Here is a 22,588-nt window from a genome sequence, read left to right as displayed (position 1 = left end):
TGCTCGCCCCGCCCCGCTCTAACCCCCTCAGCCGGCCGAGCCGCCCCCAGCGCGGGCACACACCCTCCCCGCGCGCGCATGCGCCCGCCGCGCAGTGACGCCACGCCGCGCGGCGCCGTGACGTGCCAGGCGGAGCCTTCCCCGGCTCCGCCAATGGGACGGCGTGGAGGGGAAAGCCGCACCGCCCGTTGGCTGGCCCCGCCCCGGCTCCGCCCCCGCCCCGCCCCCTGCCCGCCGCCTCCGAGAGGGAGGTGGGGGACCCGGATGAGGCAGCCTCGGGCGGCCGCGGCCGTTAAACGCCGGCCTGCGGGCGCGGCCCCCGCCATGGCGGCGGCGCGGTGAGGGCAGCGCGCTCGGGGCGCGGCGCGGGGCGCGGCGAGGATGCTGCTGGTCTATGTGATCCTGCTCTCGGCGCTGGCCGGCTGCTTCCTCACGCTCCTGCTCCAGCTCCTGCTCCTCTACAGGAAGAAGCCGGAGCCCCCTGGGGCGGCCGGAGCCTCCGACGGCCTCGTCTACGCCCGCGTCGCGGCCGACCACAGCCTTAGGGACTACCTCCAGGGCTCGGAGCCGGCCGGCAGCCAGGCGTCTCCGGAGCCGGCCCCCGGCCCGGCCCCGGCCTCAGCGCCGGCCGCCGCCACCGCGGCTCCCGCCGCTGCCCCGGGCCCGGAGCCCAGCGCCAAGCAGCCGCAGCAGCAGCAGCCGCCGCCGCCGCAGCAGCAGCAGCCAGAGCCCCCTCCGGCCCCCTCCTCCCGCGAGGAGACGTGCCACTTCCTCAATGCCATCTTCCTCTTCCTCTTCAGGGAGCTCAGGGACACGGCCCTGGTCAGGAACTGGGTCACCAAGAAGATCAAGGTGGAGTTTGAGGAGCTGCTTCAGGCCAAGATGACAGGAAAGGTGCTGGAGGGGCTCAGCCTCAGGGACGTCTCTCTTGGCAACGTCCTGCCCGTCTTCAAGGCTGTCAAACTCATTCGGCCGGTGGTCTGCAATGAAGAGGGCTGCCCCGAGGAGCTGGGCTTTGAGGTAGACCTGGAGTACAACGGTGGCTTCCACTTGGCCATCGATGCCGACCTGGTGTTTGGCAAGTCGGCCTACCTCTTTGTCAAGATCTCGCGGGTGATGGGGAAGCTGAAGCTGGTCTTCACGCGCCTGCCCTTCACGCACTGGTCCTTCTCTTTTATGGATGACCCTGTGATACTCTTTGAAGTGAAGTCTCAGTTTGAAGGGAGGCCCATGCCTCAGCTCACTTCCATCATTGTGAACCAGTTTAAGAAAGTTATTAAGCGCAAGCACACCTTGCCCAATTATAAAATCAGGTAGGATGTCCTGTGTCCTCAATGCTTCTTTGGGTGGCATGCATTAGAGTTGCTGTTTTGATCTTAATAGGTAGAAAGAGGGTTTTTTTGTTGTCACCTCCACAGTAGAGGTACTTGTGCATAGCTTGTCTGATATCAAAAGCTTTCCATGAAGGTTTGCATTGTTTTCCATCTATAATAGATGAAGAAGCCATTGCACAGTGAGGTTGTGACATGCCCTGAGCTGTGTGTAACTAAAGGGCAGAATTAGTAGGTATCAAAGATTTTGGGATCCTGTTGGGTGTCCAGTGACAGGACCATGATATCTCCTTTGGAAAGGTAGAAGGATGGTTCTGTGGACAAGATGTAGTTTTGGGGTGTTCTCCCAAGCTTCTGGCACTGGTGAGCAACCTGGGCAAGACTTGTGGCTTGTGCTTACCTGTAGACGCCAGCTGGTTGTTACTTAATGTGAGAAAGGATAAAGTTCACTCTCTAGGGAGTGTTTTTGAGATCCTGTGATAGATGGTGTGTTCTTCCTTTTTGGCTTGCTGAATTTCTTCAGTAACTTTGGGGAAATCTAAAAGTTGGTAACAAAAGTATTGCCACTATTGTGGTAAGTAAAATGGGGGGACCTCTTGGGGTTTTTTTTGTCTTTTTTGTAAGATAGTATGTTTTCCTTTATAAATGCCTAGACTGCATTATACAATGAATATAATGAAATGTTCAGTGATATTTCTGTAGCAGAGGTGGGAAGTGGCATCTTTACTTTGATTCCACTGTCATTTCTGATTAAAAGATACTGAATGCCTTACCTCTGTTCAGGTGCCATATTCCCTTTCTGTCAGGTGTCTTGCCACTCTTAGGATACCATGTTTCCTTTCTCTTTTGTTTATTCTTTGTAGGTTGTGTTATGGGTTCAGTAAGGATTTTTGTCTTGTTTACTGCATTCTTCTGCAATAAGTCTTTTCTCTGAAATTCATCAGAGATGAGTAAATGAAAATGCCTGTTTGAATTTTGAAGTGTAATTAGCTCTGCAATGATGTAATTTTTAAAGCCTTTTCAGCCAGTTGTTCTGCAATTGAATTTATAAGAGTTCTCATGAAAGTGGAAGTGTAAAATATCCAAGATTTGGAAAGCCCTGGTAGGGCAATAAGTAGTTTCTTTGAGTTACATGGTGGTTCTTGCACATTTTGAGGTACTGAATCGCTCTCCAGAAGAGAGCAACCCCTGGGCAGCAGGGAAGCTGTCAAGAGCAAGTTTGCTTCCATTCTCTTACTGTGTTAGAAAGAGACTGAAGCTGTGGAGAAGAGCCTGAAGGAGAGACTGCGATAGCACAGTTGTGGTGCAGAGTGAGCACTCTTGGCATACCTAGAAAGAGTAAGTAGAGCAAGTGATCTTTACACTCTAAGCAAGTTTTTAGGGTGCCTGTAGAACCAGTAATGATGTGCTGCTCCCCTTCAGCAGAGAAAGACAGACATCTTCATTTTTTCTGTGGGAGATACACCTGGGCAGTAGGGCGCTTTCATCATTTAGTTAGAGGTAATGAATTTTCCACATGTTTCTCAAACTGTCTGTGCCAGAGAGAATGGATGAGGCATGTGTGAGCCACTGACATGTTAAAGGGACTGAAGGGGGAAATAAGGAAAGAAGCAGAGTGCAGTGTTTGGGGCAGAAATGAATAAAAGTGTGAGGATAGATGGTAACTGACATTGAGAACAATACAGGAAGCATAAATTATTATAGAACTAAGAATGAGATGTTATTTTAAAATGTTCTCTAAGTTATAAGGAGTTGGGAATTTATGAATGCTTGACAGGGAAATACAGTATCATAGCTGGTTTTCACACTAGATAGTAGGCTGATAGCACAGGGTGGCAAATGTTCAGTGAAACAGTGTCCAACCCTGTATATGGTGCTTTTGACCTTTAAATTTTATGCCATGTTCTGAACATGTCATTCTGACCCACTGTGTTGTGAAGGGGAAAGGCAGGACAATAAGCTTAATGTGCATTAACAATATTGTCTTAAGGAGGGAAGATTGGGTCATTGGTGTCCGAACTGTATAGAACTTTGCCTTTAAAGCTTCAAATGGGAGCACAGACCCCTGTATGGGAACCTTTAGCTATCCACAGTTCCCCAAGGTTTTGTGGAACACAGTCTGAAAACATGTATTCTCCACCAGCGTGTCTCAGGTGAGTTAGATCCCTAGACAGCAAAACTTTCTAACAGCTGAGAAGTAACGATACATTCTTACATGGTGTCATAGCTGAGAACTTAGACGTTATGGTTTAAACGGTATGGAAAACTGATTTGGAAAATCAAGCCCCTTGCTGATAAAATGCAGAACATGGTATTTTTAATAGAATTTGTAAGAATATGTTGGCTTGGGGTTATGGTATGTTAATATGTTACTTAGCAAAGAATGTATAGGAAGAAGTCAGGAGAGTTTCACAACTGCTTAATAACCTGTTACCTTACCTAAAACTTAACAACTTCTCATCTACAGGGAATGTGCTTATCCTCTCCCCATTTTTTTCCTATAAGGCCTATATGCCTTTTGTTTAAGTGCATAGTATTTGCTTCCATGTGTACTTCAAAACCTTTTTGATGTCTCCCTACTCTTGCTTAAGTACCTTTGTAAATAAATCTTTGGATAGCAGTAATTGCAACCTTGTAAACAAAAGCACTTGGAGTGCCAGGAGTTCCCCTTTCAGCTGGTTAAGAGGGGCACTTTGTTACCCTGATAGCTTCCAAATTGAAGTCCACAAAGGAATTTTATCTTATTTCAAGATTCTAAGTAGCATTAAAAATTAAAAAAATGCCATTTTCCTTGTCTCTTGTACTAGGCAACTTGGTTATTACTTGGTAGTGAATGGGATAAGAAAAGAACTTTTTCCAGGAGTTGATTTTGAACATCCTATAACTAAGTTTGTGTAAAGCAGATCCCCCCCGCCCCCCCCCCCCCCGTTATTTAATTGTAAAATACTGCATTAAAAAAAGTCTTGTGTCTTTATGTGTGTACTCTCTGTTGCTACAGCCAAATTACTACGCATGTACTATTGTATTCTTTCCAGTTATGTACAAAACTTTATGCAGCAAAGCAATGATTAGTAAGATCATCATCTTTTGAATCATCCATTGCTAGGAGTGACTTTGTGCAATGTGTGTGACTGTAGCTTGGAAGTGGAAGAAGGCATCTTGCATTCCTGATGCACTCTTAAGTGTCTATGAGGGGAGGCAATGTAGACTAGTAAGTGCATTTTAAAGTTTGCCTCGCATTTTATGTATGATTTCCTCCATAAAAGCAATTGTCTAGTAATTGAAAAAGGAGAGGTGCCCTCTATGTCTAAGCAAGTAAGTAGTAATTTGTGCTTTATTCTAATAGTGTGTAATCACTTTTCTTTGGCTCTTTAAGAAATGTGTTTGTCTGGCAAAACACCCTATTTTGAAGCTGCTCTGTCACTGAATGGCAATTGCTATCTCATATAGTAGAATTTGGTTAGATCTTTGGAAGCAAGGCTGCTGGTAAAATTCAGTGAATGTTAGGCTTTTCTTTTATCAATGATGACTAAAAAAATATAAAAGATTTGTGCAATTCAGTTGATAGTAGCAAGAGTTACTACTGGTTTATAGTTAGCTTTAATCTTAATGTATTTGTTGTTGCTTTGTAATAGAAATGCAAATAGCTTTTCTGAGAGCCTTGTGGTTTGTCAGAGTTTTTTGTTCAGATGTGGGGAAGATCTAAAATGACTTTTTTTTTTTTCCCCTCCAATAGACATGAGTTCTGCTGCACTCTTGAGAAACTAGATAACTGAGTCAAGATTTTTGTTTTTTATAACTAGCCCTTACCTCAGTAAGGTAATGAAGAATTGTAGGTATCATTTATTTGGCCCTATGCCATAACTCTATTTTGGCTTGAATTAACTGTTTAAACTATACCTTTTTTTTAGTTCTAAGACAAGTTGTCCAGTGCATGGAGCTTGAGCGTGAGCTTGGAAAGCCTTGACTTGCCTGTTGATTGTTTGATGTCAACTATTGGTGTTCTGGAGGGCGGATCCACCAGCTGTGTCTTGCTGTCCCAAAATCTCTAATGCTGGCACTCTCAGGAACCAGATTCAGTCAGTCTTGCCTGTCAGCGTAACTTGGCACTGTATTTTTCATGTAGGTTTCTTTTACTAGAGCAGGATGGTAGATACTGATTATCAGCACAAAGTGGAGTTTATCTAGGGGCCTGAATCCCATTTTTTTATTGTATACACTCAAGCAGTTCTTTAAAAGTAGTACTATAGACATTGTTCATGTTGGTTTTAACTTTCTGTATTGTGTCCTTTTGATAGTAGGATAAAGTGGTTAACACTAAGCTGTAGTTACTAGCATTGCCATAGCGTGTTTAGTATCTAGAGACACGTAGTAAGGACTGGTTCAGGTGTCTTATCTCCTTGCTTGCTGTGCTGTTGCAGTGGTCACGGGTTCATCTCTGTTAGTTCTCTAATCAGCTGTACTTTGCTCATTAACCTGTGATTAAGCTGCTTATTGGTGGCAACCTTGATATTCCCCTCCATCACATCAGGTATATAGGTGCACTAATTATGCTGTGTTGTCAAGCCTATTCTGAACAGTCAGCTGTAGTTTTGTTGTTTTAAACAGGTCCTGATCTCTCTGTGTGTAGGTTTTGAAGAGCTTTGGGTTTTGGGCTCTTTCTAGACAACAAAAATACACTTTTCCATAATGAAGATACAAAGCCCTTTGTGTGTATGTAAAGGGTGAAGAGGAAGTATTTGCAGACTAGTCTCACTCCAGAATGTAATTTTCCGGTATTTCTTAATCATTGATGTAAAAAATCTGACAGCTGCTGTTTTTTTCTGAATTTAAGGTCTTGCAAGTTCATCCATTTAGATTCTAAGCAGATTAGCTATTGCCTAAGCAGTGAGTCAGTTCTGTGTATTTTAAGAACACTTGGTTTCTGTTTGTTACGTTAAAAAAAGCTAATATTTTGTATTGAAAGTAGCCTGTTTGAGAAACTATATACTTTGCTTTATTGTAATGCATGCTAGCACAGAGCGGAATAACTTTTTTTCTTTAGAAGTGATCTCACAAAGGATTACTTCTAACATTTCTGTACCAGGTATTTAGGTGACCTTCTGAGGTCCCTTCCAACATGAATTATCCTTGGAACTGGTCATTTGCAATATTTTTAGTCATGTTAAATAGTTTTATGCTTTATTTGGAAGCTGGGATGATATTGAATTTCACTGGGAAGAACCATTAGACAAGCCTATTTTAATTTACCATTATAGAATGCAATTTGAGAGTTACACAGCAGTTTCTTATTTTTGGCAAAACTTAAGCTAAGAAGTAATGTAAGTAGCTATTGATTTGAAGTGTGTTTTATAATAGAAATGACTTCATAATATGGTAAAAGAGCTATTGGAAAAAGTATAAAATTTAAAACAGTATATATTATTCATATGATGAGGTTATACTTGGAAATAATCATAGAGAGTAGGTTTGTGAGCATGTCTTAACTTCAGAAATCAGCAGCCAGTAGAGATACCTACTTTCTCTACAGCCTCTGCAAAGGGGGAGGATATGGAGATTCTTTTCCTGAGTGGATTTCTACTGTAGTTGTGATATGAGTCTCTCTTACTAGTTAAATCTGTAAGGTACTCCTGTTTGACGTTCTCATTCCTGTTGCTGCTGAAAGGAAAGAGGAGGCTTTTTTTCTTAATGCCATGCCTATTCTAGGTGCAAAAATCTTCTAGTATACAGAAGCATTAAACCCCCCACCAGAATCTGAGTCCTTTTCTGCTCTATTACTATAATACTTGTGGGTTTTCAGACTGTTCTGCAGAGGTAATGCTCTGAATGATGCCAGCACAAAGACTTGTTCTGCTATTGGCAAAGCAGTGATAATTGGAATCAGTAGATCTGTCTGCAGACAGTAGTTTCATGCTTGGAAGATTATGTTTGTAGTGCATGGACAAGTAGGTTTTTTTTATTCATACAGAAGTTAGATAAATGGATCTTTAGGCACCCTGACGAAAGGAAACCCCAGAATTTTAAATATTTTCACTTCTTAAAGGGTGCTACATGTGTGGAAGGAATCTTTTTGTAGTGCAGAGTTTTTTACTGTATGGTCACTAAATACATGTTTCTTCAGATTAAATGAAAGTATGTGGTACAAAGTATGCATGTAAGTCTCCTTATGTGGATACCAAGTTCAAAGCCTATTGGTTCTAGGGATTTTGAAATCTTTTAGTCTTCTTCCCCAGCTCCAGCACTTCACAGGCTTTCACAGTGGAAAGATCTAATTCTGAAAGAATGCCAGTTTGAAACTTGTTCATAATAAAGTCAGATTTAATGAATGACCAGCTACATATTGGACATTTCCCTGTATACAGGTGGCATTCTTTTCAGGTTAAGTGAGCCTTTTCCTATGATTAGTCAACAAACACTACGTTTTCTTTTTTTACCCGTAAGGGTTAGGAACTAATAAGGCACTGACTTGAGATGCATTAGTGAAGATACTGGGAGACCAGATGTGTAATCGGGGACAAAAAAAGAAAATAAAAAATCTCAGTTGGAGGGAGAGATAGATGAAGACATAAAAGAATAAATTTTAGCTGCAGATTGCAATCCAATAAACATTAAGGCTAATTGGTCTGACCGAAAAATAAAACCTCCTTCAACTTCTCTTTCTTGAAGCTGTATCTAAAATATCTTTTGTGCAATAATAACGAAAATTACCTTATTTAACACCTTTGCTGTTTTGTATTTAAAAATTATTTGATCTTAGTCCTGCAGTGAACTTCTTTCATGTGGATCATGAATGAAGTCTCTGAAAAATCTGATCACAGATTTATTTGGTACTTCATGGTGTTTCGCATGCACTAGCATTGAGACTTGGCATTTCTGTTCATCTGAACTCTGATCTTGAACATTTAAGCTGATCTTGCGCAGTGAGGACAAATGCTTTTCTTTTTATTCCGTTGTCATAATTTGTATAGATTTCAGTTCTTTTAAATAAAATATGAAATAAACAGTAGTACTTTTTATTTTTTTAGAGGTAACTTATTTCAAAGTAAATATAGGGCATATAGGAGTTAATCATGTTACCAAACTGTAGGTATATAACAGATGTCCGAGTTGGCTCTGAGCCTGTCTGTTGGAGCAGGTAGGTGTGTTCAAGCACTGGAGTTGGGTGATTCTGAATTGCCTTCTACAGGCTGTATTATGATTTTTAGTTTCTGTGTATATAGATAGTGAGACTAATGTTCCCTGTGGGTCACAAAAAACTGAACACTGGATTTTCCTTGGAGATTACTTCAGGGAACAGAGGGACAGAATTTGCCTGCAAAAATGGGTACAGCTCTCAGTAGCTCATTTGATGTCGAAATGGGCAAGTCTCTTGTAGAACCTATTTTATATATATGAAGCATGTGAAATTGTTCGTCTTTTTATTAGCAGATGATACTTGATCAGAAAACTCTTAAATAAGCAGCCTGGGTAAGGACAGTAGGTTTTAGTAATTGGTGTGGTAGAACAGTGTGATGCTCCAGTGATGGTGAAGCTTAGTCTCAGGCTGCCGATTTCACTATTGGAGCTAGTCCTTTCATGTTACTGGGTTTCTATGGGAAACTGCTTATTCTGCATTCCTGCAGAGATTGCCTGAAGTCACCTGATATGCTCCTGTGTTTACAGTTCATGTTCACACTTGTCTGATTTAAAACTATTTCAACATTGAGTTATTCTTGATATTAATGTTCTTCAGAGAGTAGTAAAAGACTTTAAAGCTTTTTCTAGGATTAATAAACTTTATTGTCTAAAAGGTATGTAAAATTCTCTCCATATTCATATGTGGTTTGTTAATTTAATAGATAATTTGTGCCACACCAGTCTGTTAAAATCCATGAATTGCAGAACTACAAAAACCTTTGCATGATGATCTCAAACTGTGCTTTTGTCCAGAAGAAAGCAATGATCCAATATTATATATGTTAGCTGGGAACAATTAGCTTTTTGAGCAGGTTCCATTCTGCGTGACGTATGAGTATCAACATTTTATATAATTAGGAAAAAATGCCCTGTTGAAAGTGTTTATTTTGTTTGAGGTTTGAAGAGGGCTTGTTCATAACAGTGGATAAATTCTAATTTTGGAAATGAGTGTGGAGGTCAGTTTGTGTGAAGGTGATTTGGGAGTCATTATTTTATAAACATTTGGCAGATTAATTGTGACATACTAAGCTGAACACAATTTATAAATAACTTATTTGAGTAGTTTCTGCTGCAGTCACTGAGTTTCTGGTTAAACTAAAGAATTTACTGTTGGAATGGTGCTCATCTTGGTTGAGAGACACAAGTAAGATCCACACATTTTGGAAGCTTTTCCTGTTACTATTTACCTTCACTGTTTATCAAGTTGCAGTTGTTTCATAAGCCAATTGAATTTAGGTTAGAATTCAGGCCTTCAAGCTGTTCAGTGATCTCAGCCAGCGTGTATAGTAAAGTGGTAAAAAAAAATCCCCAACGCAGACTTCAGTTTACAGATACATTTGTGTTGCAAAGAAAGTTTCTATAGTACAGTTGAAGTGCCTAACGAACAGTGAAATGGTTGCGTATGTTGTGTCATGGATGTGGGTGCTCCTAAATTGCTCTACCCAGCAAGTTGGGTATATGCTGTGTTGGGTTTGGTAGTTCAGACTTCTGCATCACACCTGCCCAAAGCCGTTTGGGTGCATTTGCTTCCCTAAGCACTCTTCCTTCTGGAAGAATTCTTACTCTTGTGGAGCCCTGCCTGGGTTAGTAAGCCCTCTCAGGATTTGGGAGTGCATCTCAGTTTACTGCAGGACCCAGCTAGAGGCCAGTTACATATTAGACCTGTCTGTGGCCATATGTAGCTATCAAAACTACTAAAGGAAATGCTAGGTGTAGCAGAGAAGAAAGAGGAAAAACCTTATTTTTTGTGAGATAAGGGCAGAAATTGTTTTCAACTCTGGCTTGGGCTCTAGAGAGCTACTTTGTTATTTTTTTCCCCACTAGCTGTTGTAATTCATTTTAGCCTTAAAACTACATGGGAACAACATACCTTTATAATAATTCCCCTGTTCAGCAGAACGATCTGTGAGGAACAGTGCACCCAGCACTCTCTGCTAAAACTGTTTTGTGTAAAGGAAAATGCAGGGATTCTACTACAGCGATATAGTTTTCATATTTTTGAAGACTTACCAGATGTCAAAAATCTGTCTGCAATAAAGAGTGTATTACAGAGATCAGCTGATGATAGAGTTAATCAGACTGTTCCACATACTTAAAGACAGTAATTAATTGCCAGATATGACTAGCATAAAATTAAATTAGGATAATCATTTAGGAATACTTTTTTTTTTGGCAATTTTGTGTTGCTTTAACTGTAAAACTTACAGGGACAATTTGAGATGTAAATTTACAAAATTATTTCTTAATATTTGTCCAATATTTTAAAATTATCTGTGGATATGGGCTGCCCAGGGAAGTGGTGGAGTCCGCATCCCTGGAGGTGTTTAAGAGTTGAGTTGACATAATGCTGAGGGATATGGTGTAGTTGGGAACTGTCAGTGTTAGGTTAATGGTTGGACTGGATGATCTTCAAGGTCTTTTCCAACCTAGATGATTCTGTGATTCTGTGATATCTGATGGAAATCATAACACATAGCTGGTTCCTGACTTTTTAAACTTAGTCTTAATGCTAAGCTTCAATGTATTTTCCTGTATCAGTTTTAATGGCAACATAGTTATGAAAAATGTCCGTTCAGAAGGAAATGTGTACAGAGGCTACAATCTGCTTTTGCAATGGCCAGTGTCACTGAAATGAAGATACTAATACTTACAGTACCTAATACCACATATGTAAATGCTCGACATGATTCTAAAACCTTTGAAAAATATCTTGTCAAATATACTTTTTATATAGTGGTATCATGTGGTAAGAACTGAAATGGACATGTAGTAAATGACTTAAACCATTATTCCTGTTTGCCTGAGCTAAAGTAGGAGAGTAGAAACTGAAGGTCATAGTGTTGTGATGACATGGCAGAAGGCTTCATGCTGGTGTTTGAATCACTGCTGTGAATGATCTGGCTTGGTGAATAATTCCTAAGTAATTAAAAAGTGGAAATGATGCAGTGTAGCTCTGAAAACTTCAACAGTTTGTATTTTTATTTTTTTAAGAATAACTGTGCATACTTGCTAACAAAACTTAATGCAATATGGTAGAACAAACAAAACAAATTCTAATGTTGCCAAGCAAAGAGCCCAATGGATTACAAGGGGAGGTGGGGTGGGAACAGCAATGTTAGTCAGTGGTATTGTTTTAAAACAATACTACAAAAACTCAGATTTTTTTTTTTTTTTCCCCTGTTCCTCTGAAAGAAGGGCAAATTAGAGCAAATATCCAAATTCATTATGGGGATGGTGGGAGAAGATTATGTTAATTTGAGCAGCTGCTTCTTTCAAATGTATTCACAAGTCCCAACTGTAATTTGCCATCAGTGATGTAGGATTTGGGAAGTGTAGGAATTCTTCCTGTTAATTAATCTCGCAAGCCCCTCCTGTATTTGATTGTTAACAGTGGTGCCACAGGTCATGTCCAGGCTTAGCTTCTGCGTTATTTGATCCTGCTTGTTTACAATACGGGCCCATTAATAAAATGCTGTGACTCACAAATGGTGACACCTTTGCTTGGGGGACATTTGGCAAGTATGTGCCATGGTGTGTGTCCCCGTCCTCAGCAGTGCCCTCCCCACCACTGCAGTCTGAATAGCTGAGCTGTCTGTAAAACAGATCGTTACTTACGGCTGTTTACAATTTTAAGGTTAAATGTCATCTCAGCTTTGCAAATGGTACTACTAATCCTGAGCTAGACTGTCTCCACCACTTTGGAAAACTTTGTGAATTGGACCATCTTCTGTCTTGTCAGAAATGACTAGATAAATGTAGATTGAAGAGAAACTTCTGTAGTTTGAGCATCTTTAAAACTAGCTGGAGGAGTGAGGATAAACCTTGGAAAGCTATCATGTCTAGAATTCGGAACAGATACAAATATTCTTTCACTTTTGGCTTACAGCTGTTGGTGACTGTTTTCATCAGAGAGATGGTCATTTTCTGTCTAAGCAGTGTAAGAGGATGTCTCATCTAATAGAACATCAGCATTGTTTTCCTCTGACCAGGATTGCGGAGAGATGATGTTTATAGAGAGACTTGAGACCTCTTATAGGATAATATATCGCTGAAGTGAGAAAAAGCTAGCATTTTGCTAGCATCAGTTACTGGAGCGAATCTCTAATTCAGCTGGCTAAAGGTAGAGTTTTGGGGTGGCTTGGATTTATTGGTTTGGTTTTTCGGTGTGTTGTTTTTTTTTTTTCCTGCTGCTGTTCTCCTTGAATGCCTAAAAGCTGGTTGCTGAACCACACCTGCCTCTCTTCCAGCTCTACATGAACAAGAGCATATTCTGCATCTTCTGTCCCATTTGGAGCAGAGCCACAATGATTCAGGCTTTCTGGTTAGACAGGGAAATTTTGTCTTCGTCCTGTCTGAGACTGAAATATAGCAGGATTTTGATCTCTTTCTCTTAATTTGAACCAACAGTTGGCTTCAGCTAGGTCACATACAATTAAAAAAAAAAAACCACATGAAAACTCAGAGATCAAACAGGCACTGACTGCATTGAGTTAACTGAGCTATTTCAGTATTTATGGAATTTAGAATTTGGGAAACTAGTATTCTTGAAATTCAAAAAAAGTCTGTGCATGGTCAAATTGATCTTGTTTGTGCTGATAAGAAAGTAGTTTTGATAAGCCTGATTCAAGGTTTCTTTTTTACCCATGGCTATTTCAGTACAGACAGCAATGGCAAATCTTAAGGGCTCTCCCTGCTGTATTTACAATTTCTGTCATGTAAGCAGGAAAAAGAATTCCATCATTTTGGAAGAAGTTGCTTGACTATTTACATTTGTTCTTTTATTTGTTCTTGTAGAATGGGTCTTGAAGTTTTAAAAGTGTTTGTCTTGAGTGATTGATTTGAGATATACCTCAGAGGTATGGATGTCAATGTAAGAAAGACAACTGTAGTTCAAGAATCTGGAAATGTGTGAAACATTTCTGAAGAAAAAGATTAATAGCAAAATCCTTGCCTTTTTTTTGAGGTCTTGATTTAAAAAGTGACTGTTCATATCTTGAGAACGTAATGAGCCTCCTACATGCCTGTGGCAAAATATCCTGTAACACAGTGGGTGGAGTGCTAGAACTGATTTGCAGTTTTCCATAAAATTTCCTAGAAAATAAACCTACTCTCTTTTTGCAGTGTTTTGGAGGTTGTTTGTAAGCGAGATTTTCATGGGTGTCAGTAAAGCTGAAATGAGTAGATTTCTGTGCTGATTAAGAGTATAGTTTGAATTACTGAAGTCCCCTGAATATGAATAGTGACACAGTTCTGCAGCTTTGTTCCTTGTGAAATCAGTGGGAGCCAGAGAATTGCTTTTGCAAAATCTACAGTGCCACCACGGTACTAGTACCACTGTACCACCTAGTAATTTTTTTCAAAATAAGGATAAGTTCCATTTTTATATCTTCAATGTGAAGAATGATATAAGCATTATAATACATAACCCTAACAAGCGTGAATATTAGCAGATAAGTACTTTGAAAAATCTTCTTAATGTGATCGTGCCTTTTTAGGAGAGGATTGTAATATTTTAGAATTTTTGTAGAAGAAAACTTCCTCTTGAATTACACACAGTGTAAGAATAGAGGACTTTCTTATGACTTAAAATATCTGGTGTCAGTCACTATTTTGAAACTTACATACAAGTGCATGACTTGTATTTCTGTGAATTAGATAAAAAAGGCAATCTAAAAATGAATGAATTCTGTTCTGTAGTTAGTTGAAACTTTTGAGTACTGCGGAAACTGAAAATAAATTCAGCAGTTATTCTTTCAAAAATATTTTAGATACTAGAATCTTCAAATACAGTAGCAGTTACGAAAGTGATGCTTTACTAAACACCGTCTGTCTTTAGATTTTAATTTAATTTTTACTTAGAGTGGTAAACAAAATTCTAAGATTTGCAATGTATACAAAGTAGACTTAAGCTAAAGATACTTGCATTTTTAACTGGTGGGCTCTTCTGAGATTTAAGCTCTCTTTTGCCTTGTTTATTAAGATGGAAATGTTCAGTTAATGTAACTCGATTAAAAAATTCATAAACCTGACAAATATTTAATCTTTATGGCAGCAGAGTAGTGCTGGAATTCATATAATACAAATGATTAATGTGGTCTTAGACGGATAGCCAGTAATTTTTACACTGCTGTTTTAGATATCAAACTTCCTTTGTAAAACTGGAGAATAATTTAAAACTTTTCCCAGAACTTACCTAGAAGAGTGTTCTCACTTCTTAGCAAAAGCTCTACAAAATCCTAGCCTCTTCCTGCATTTACAAGTGAAGCTGTAAGTCTTTCTGCTTCTCCAAGTAGGAAATGGAGTACTGAGAGCTTTTGAAGTTTGTTCCTGTCTGTGTTCAGCTCTTAACTATTTTTTTTACCATGATTCTGGATATTTGTAACAGATGCAATGAACAGAAACATATAAGCGCATGGTTATCTTTGGCCAGATAAATTGATATTTTTTTCCCAGTTCTTAATAGATTTCCTCATGTAACTAAAAAATATTGTGGTTAAGTAGGTAGTGGTGGGAGCAGTTAATTTAGGTAATAGGTTAATTAAGCTAAGTTATAAAAGACTTCTGTCCTCTTGTCTGTTAAATTTGGCTGAAGGACCACAAAACAATCATCACAGAATAGTGAATACGAATTACTGGGAATATAGGTCAGACATTTCTAAAACTAAACCACTGAATTACAATCTTGTTCCAAGTAGGTGAGTTCCTCCCCCACAGAACTGACAACTGGAAGGAAGAATAGTGTTATTCAGGGGCTGAAAACACCCCAAATGAAGGGAACAAACTTGATTTGTCTGGTGGTTTTTTGTTTTGTTTTTTTTTTGATGTAATTTTGATCTAGACTTTGGATGGGGTGGTGATGGGATGAGAGCACATGAGCCACTGAATGGATTCTGTGAAATATGGCATGAACAGAGTGTAGCTATCCTTCATATGAAGGAGATCTACTGACGGCGTGCAGTGTCTGGAAACATTTTTGCTCTGCTTTGTATGTGGAAGAGCTCAGTATTGCGCTATTTTAGAGTATAACTGTAATCCTGTATATTAATTGAGTAACTTATCTTAATTATCTTTCAGTATAATCTTCTGACCTAATTCCTCATGTGAAATTACTTTTTTTTTTTTGCTATTTGTATCTTGTGGGATTTGTTGAGAATCGCTTTTGCTACTCAACAGCATCTTTTAAATAGCATTTTTACAGGCTTTTTTTCCCTTGCTAAAGTTTCACGTGAAGTTTGGTATTGCTCTTCATATTTATATTGTTAAAAACCAGCATTTTAACAATATTTTTCTTAATAGTGTGCTATTTGAATTTTAGATTTCTGGACAAAGAAGATGATAAATTTGTGGAGGGAGACTGATAATTTAAAAGCGAATTGAAAACACACTATAAGCATCTAATATAAGGCATTTTCAAAGACTTCTTTTTAATAGCATGCCATATCCAAGCAGGGTTTTGGGGCAGGGGTGTAAGGTGTCTGTTTTATTGTGTCGCTACAATGTGCCTTTTTTGATTCTCTGGAAAAGATGAAAGGTTTACAAAGGCTTAACGTATATGGTTTAAAGACAGTAAAATCTCTCTCCCATAAAATCTACCCTACTTCTGATAGTTGTTTAGTATCACTTCACAAGTTTCGAATTGAAAAGGAGGCTTTTGAATATGTGGATTGAGTTGGTGTAATCCTGTTTTGAAGGTCAAGGATTTCTGACCTGAGCATGAATTTTGCCTTTTGACCTTGCTGAATAAGGAGATGGCAGCATTAGACCATGCTTGAAAAGGGTCTTAATATAGATGCAATGAAAATCTGCCATGGAGAACCTGGTAACAGCTCAACAGAGTTTAGAAATGTACCATATTTCTTCCAACTACCTTTTGGTAATATTTTTTTCAACTATTGTACTATCAGGAGCAACTCCTAGATTTTTCCACACCATTGTCATGGCTTAAAACCTTTTTCTTGAGCTGCAGCAGTGAATGGACTGATTACAAACCATTTGTTATGGGCTTGTTCTCTGCTGATGGAGGTCCACTAACTTTTTGGTTACCAGTTAAAGGTAAGAAAGGGAGCTGAGAACACTGAATGAGTGTTTAAAGATCTAGACAGCCAAATAGAAACCGCTTCTTTTTTCTCCTTGTTCAGTTTGCAAAGTGACACCCTTGGAGTCACAGGAGCACTTTACCAAAGCTGACCAGATCCTGTGATGGCTGCTGTGATGAGGGAGGGCAGAGACCAGCTGAGATTAACTGAGGCATTTAGTTTGCTGTCAAGGTTTCTTTATAGACTTTTTGAATTGAGGCTTACTGGCAGGCTACACCATCTTTTTTCCTTTCTTCATTAGTGTGGTGAATTTCTCTAGGGCATTTATTGGTGGACTTTTGCCCTTTAAAGATGGACTAAACATTAGAGGGTAGCAAAATAAACTCTTAAAGCTATTACAGAAGTTACAGCAAGGTTTATTTATGCAAGGTATTTAATAAAGTAAGTTCTACATTGTAATAATGAACCTAGCATGATAGGAAACTTTCCCCCTTTACATAGGAGAATCTGGGACAGGAGATACTGAATCGCCAAAGGTACTGTGATCTGCAGGGCTTGGGAATAAGTTTGTATCTCTTGTCTGGGTCACTGAATTGTGTTGTTAGCACTGTTGGCTAAAAGCCTACTCTTGGTACTTCAATACGAAGAAATACAGCTTTGCTTTCGTATTAAAAATGTGTTTTGTTGACCCTACTGTAAATGCTTTATGAAACAAACTTCACGATTACATTTTGTCTAGCAACATGATTGTTTTCAAGCAGGAAAATCAGACATTGCAGAAGTGGGGAATCTGGCTCCTCCGCAGAGCAGAGGACGTCCGTTGCTGTTCTGCTGCGCTCCTGCTAGACTGAACAAAACTGCAGCAGAGCTGGCTCTGTAAAAGCACACTCCTCAGAGTGCTCTTTGTTAGTGGTGACTGTGTTTTTAAAAGGTAGGGTAGCTCATAGGCTTTCCCTACCATGGGGAAAAGGATGGGAGAACCTGTGATGCCTGACTCGGTGTGCGTGGATTGCAGGTTGTCTGTGTGTGGCTTTACAACACAAGGGAGCAGAGTCTTGCCGTGTTACCGACTGTCGCCGTCTGGGTCTGTATTCGTTCACCAGTTCCCAGTAGGAAAGTCTTTCCAAATAAATTTGGGTTATCTTGTACTTAAATAGTCTGTCAACAATTCACTTGACTAATACGTAATTGAAATCTACTTGAAATAGTAATTTGTCTGATGTTTAATTTTGGAAATGTACAAACTCTCAGTAAATTACCTTAAATAAATAAGTGCTATGTTATAAAATTAGAAGGCTTCAGAGCAGCACTTAAACATTAAAAATGCATTTAATGTGGGGTGTTTAGCTCTTTGTACGTTGCTAATGCCGATGGAAATAGGTAATGTGTTAGGTTTTTTGTGAAGGATTTTGCAAATTAGTTGCAGTGGTAAAAATGTGAACATAAGTGCTTGTTGTAAATTAAAAATTATGTTGAGACTGCTTTTTAATCCCATATTTGCAGAAAATTTAATTTAGTGTTACACAAAGTCCAGCATACAATGTTAAGTGTGTTTGTGTATTATTGTATATAACTGCAAGGGTATTTTAGAATTTTTTCCTCTTTAAGTCGTTGTATTAATTTAAAAAAGGTCTATTTTGAAAATAGAAATCAAAATTATAGCAAATATTATATCTTAATCTACAAAGAAAATTGGCTTGTTCTGAGGATTATTTCGTCATTCTGTGCTGCAGCAAAAGATTACAGTGTGTGCTGTACTTAATGCTTTGTTCTGAAGTTACTTGAGAGATGACACTTTCAGTTTGAATATTTGGGTAGATAGGTCTGCGTTCTTACCGGAGTATTTTAGTCTGTTTTGCTTTTTTGTTTTGTTCTTATTGTTAGTATTGAAATTAGATTTGTCCAGGTTTGTGTTTTTGTTAAATAGCCCTCAGGCTGTTCTGTGGTGTGAGTGTATATATAAGGGAAAGACCTTATCAATACCAACACTTTAAGCCTGGCATTTGCAGAAATTTGGAGAGGTGATGGTAACCTATTGGATCCTCTTGCTTTGTCTGTTCTTCCCTACAGAAATCTTGTTTCTGTAGCTCACTGAGGCTCCTGGTGGTAGTCATTAGTTTGAGGTTCCCATGGAAAACTTTTTTTTTTATAATAGATGTTGGGAGAAGATATATGGGCAGTTGATGGTACAAACTGAAGTTGTTTGTTCATACTGAAAAAAACCCCAAACCTACAAGTATTTATTCACTGAAAACTTGGCATTATTTTTCTGGTGTGCTTGCCTAACTCTTCATTTTTTGACTAACAAAATCTTGATCTAAATCTGTATTTTGAGCGAGTAAAAATCATTTCTACAAGGAACAGGGTACCCTTGCTTGTGCTTAAAGTGAGGAATGTGTGGGGTTGTGTGTGCTGTGATGGCTCAGGGTGGGTCTGAGCAAGGAGACGGCCAGGCCCTGAAGTGGCGGTTAAGTCTTGTAGAGTGAAAATACTGGGGTCGTCTTGGCGGTATTTTTCCTACCCTTGTGATGCATACTATTTAATAATTCATGAACTGTAAAGGAAGATTTTGAGTAAAATATCAGACCGGATAATACATGCACAAGGCATATTTTGAGTTGGTTGTTTATGGTGTACTCGTAAGCCTAAACCACGGCCAGTGTGATTCAATAGCTTCGTATTTTTCATACACAGACTTAAAAATAGTAATGGAATAAAGTATTCCAAATGCAATATTTTACTTGACCAAATTCAAAATGTTTTTCTTCCTGAAGGAGTTAATGAGGGAGAAACTTGGAACCAAATTAAAGTTAGGAGTTGAATTGGATTTCAGGAAAATAGCTGGGAGTGTTGAGTTGTATTTATTCACAAGGAGAACAAAAGAAATGTCTTTCTCATGGCTCTGTACGAGGCTGATGCTCATACAGAAACGAAGTGTCTTGAATCAGAGCGTCGAGCTCCCTCCCGAAGAGTGTGCCGACAGTTAAAGGGCGCTTAATTATTTATTTGAATTTCTGAAACTCTTCAGATCCATGTGACTGTTTCCTGAACATATTGTGATCTCTGAATGTGACAAGCAGATGCCTCTGATGGTTGAGCAAACAGTACTTATGAAAGACTTCTTTCTCATGAAATGGCAGATACACCCTGCAGGCAGTGGTGCTTGTGTCCTGCTATTTGTAAGTCTTCTCAAGAGAAATAATCACTGGGAGGCTTGTGTCAATGACAGGGGATGGAAACCAAGGCACGGGGCAGTGCTAGGAAATGAGAGCGATAAATAAAAACAGAAAGAAGGAATACCCTGCAAGTGCTTTTTCAAATACTTTATATAAATGCTAGTGCAGATTCCATGATATCTTTTTATTTGCAGGGTTGTGGCCCTTGCTGTTAGCATTGCATGTGTCTGCCATGGGACAGGGCTGCAGCTGTGCAGCCTCTCCCCCTCCTTCCTCCCCTCAGATCGTGGCCGTGTTGGACACTGAAGCACTATCACTTAAAAATGAAATCAGTATTTGTAACTTGGCATATTATAATCAGAGAGAATTATGTGGTGAGATAACGTGTGTAAAAACACTTAGTATCCTGAACAAGAACTGCTTTTCCTGTGAATCACATGCTGCGATGAGGGAAATACGGCTCAAGGGTAAAAATTTAGAATACCTGTTTATTTTAACTCAAGAAGACTGGCTGAAAAGAACAACCAAATGTTTTCCACAAAATGAGAGAAGTATCAATCTGTGTGACTGAAGTGTACTGTTCATTAGGATGCACCAGTCTTCTGAGTACAGTGGTGTCATAAAAATTCTCACTTTAGGGTCATAGTATATTTTCACCTTTAATGCTGTGGTGTTTTATGCAGATAAACTTAAAGACCTGGTAAGACATTTACTGCAAAAGGATTCTTGCGTTAAATCTTGTTTGCAATCATAAGCATATTCTGTGATTTGATCAGCTTCCTACTTCCTCAAAATTATCTACACTAGTAAATATAACTCAGTCTATTCCTGTGAAGCAATCTTTGTTTATATATTCTTCAGTCAGCTTCCTTCAAAAAGCTTTAGTAGCTTCTACTTGGTCCTTTTGACCAATGAATATGTAGGAGTGGTAGTATTTTTCTTCAGGACCATTAAAGATTCATTGCAATCCTGTTGCCTTTTTTTTCATTTCTGTGTGTTAATGTTATTTATGTCATCTGAATTAAGATAAGTCTCTTCTATATTTTTCAGGTTCAAGCCATTTTTTCCATTTCAAGTAGTGCCGCCTGATGAATATGAAGATCGAGATCTCTGTATACAGGATTTTCTGTTGACAGAAGGTCGATTAAAAGTCACGTTAATTGAATGTACAAGGTATGTTTTGTGGTCTTTTGCTCATTCTTGACTAAGCAAGTACCCATGTTTCTTAAATTTGTACTAATTACAGCTGTAGTCCTGATTCAGGAAGTAGCAGCTTTGGTGTCGTGATTGCGCTCTAAGCAAGAAATGTATTTTTTTAAGTAAAAATGTACGAATGAAACTTGCAGTAAGTTTCTGAGGCACTTCTATGTTTTGTGTAGGCACATGCATTTGCCCTTTCTTCTGAATTTGGGCTGGCTACAAGCTAATCTGTGCCTTCTGTTATTTGGTTTTGGGTTTTTTTGTTTGGCACACCAAATCATGAATCTCTTTCCAGGATAGTATAAATGTTGTAATTATCCTATTGTATTATGTTGTAAGCAAAGGGAAATAATTGTTTCACTCAGTCTTACTTAGACAAATCCAAATAATTTTTATAAGGCATTGTTTATTGTCTTTGTCTTGAACTAAATAATGGCAAGAAAGAAAACCTACCTCATTCACTGAAGAGAAAATTATTTTGTTTAAAGCTGGAGAAAAGGTGTGTGAAAATCTTCATTTGTTTGGGGTTTTTTCAGACGTCTTAGTTCTTGGTTTATGTTAGAACTTAGCCAAGTAGTGCTTAGGCTTTGATCTAGTCATGTGCCCTTCTGCTCCTTATGAACTAAACTCTGGTTTGCAGCAAGACTTTTTTTTAACCTGTTGTTTTCATTGCTTGTATTACCATATGAGCTTCTCCTTGCACTTTTTTTTCTGTAGCCTTGTACAACTGGTTGAACTGTGTTTGCTGCACTAATGTGGTTTATCAGTGCTGTGGAGTGGGCCACAGCAGTGATTATTTTTTGTAATAAAATTGCTGCTTACATGTCTCCCTAGGTTTGTGTTATTTTTTCAGTGAATGATCCAAGAATACTAAATGACTGTGCACTCCCTGGCTGCCAGGAGTGTTTCCTCTTTACCCACACTGAGTAAGGGAACTCATGATTACTCTTTATAGGCAGTCTCCAATTTCAGTCCAGTAGCGCATTCATTTTTATTGCAAGAGGGCCCAAAATAACTACCTTAAGTTGTGTGCAGTTCTTGGTTTGGAAACTAATCTTTTAAATACTCTTTTTTTTTTTGATTCTGAAACACTGTGTAACATCACTAACATATCAGTAGTGTTTCTTTCCATTACATTTAGAAGCCAGATTGCTCACTTTGACATCATCTGACCTCTCAGTATTTTCAGCTGTCACAGATGCTTATCAGATGGCTGGGAGAGGATGCAGTTGCTGATTTGTCAGGTCTTTTAAGCTTCAGGTCTGACTTAATCCACTGGTTTATGCCTCTTGGAATTTCTTGATGCACACTTGAAAATTATGTCTCAACACACACCTCTCAATCTTGATGTCTGACTCTTGGTTCCATAGTAATTCCTCAGATCTTCCAGGTGTCCCATCTTTTTTGAACTAAACTACAACTGCTGTCCACAGAGCCCCCCTGTGAGTAAACATTCTTGCTTACTTTGCACCTGAGGATATGGATGAGGTAGAAGCTGAAAGACATAGAGGATTTTGGTAGTAAAAGAAGAAATATACAATATATATGAAAGTAACATTGAGAAAATTTCCCTTTTTCATCGCCACTGTATGTGAGCTGGTGTGAAGGTTGCCTGGGATGATTCTCAGTGGTTCTTTTGCAGCGCAGCACTACGTGCTGAAATACAGAG

At 39.1% G+C, this 22,588-nt stretch overlaps 1 protein-coding gene across 1 annotated transcript in view; it reads left to right on the top strand.

Annotated features, from left to right (window-relative positions):
- The first annotated feature begins 265 nt into the window (after positions 1–265).
- PDZD8 (PDZ domain containing 8) overlaps positions 266–22,588 on the top strand; it is a 62,131-nt gene continuing 39,808 nt past the window's right edge. The window contains exons 1-2 of the mRNA XM_074875384.1: positions 266–1,313; positions 20,770–20,892. Coding sequence (XP_074731485.1) covers positions 382–1,313; positions 20,770–20,892 — 1,055 coding nt within the window. The 5' untranslated portion in view covers positions 266–381. The remainder of the gene's footprint in view (positions 1,314–20,769; positions 20,893–22,588) is intronic.

The sequence above is a fragment of the Strix uralensis genome, chromosome 7 (genome assembly GCF_047716275.1).
Source record: "Strix uralensis isolate ZFMK-TIS-50842 chromosome 7, bStrUra1, whole genome shotgun sequence".
Taxonomy (NCBI): Eukaryota; Metazoa; Chordata; class Aves; order Strigiformes; family Strigidae; genus Strix; species Strix uralensis.
Note: the sequence above shows the minus strand (reverse complement) of the source record. Positions and strands in the feature narration are given on the sequence as shown.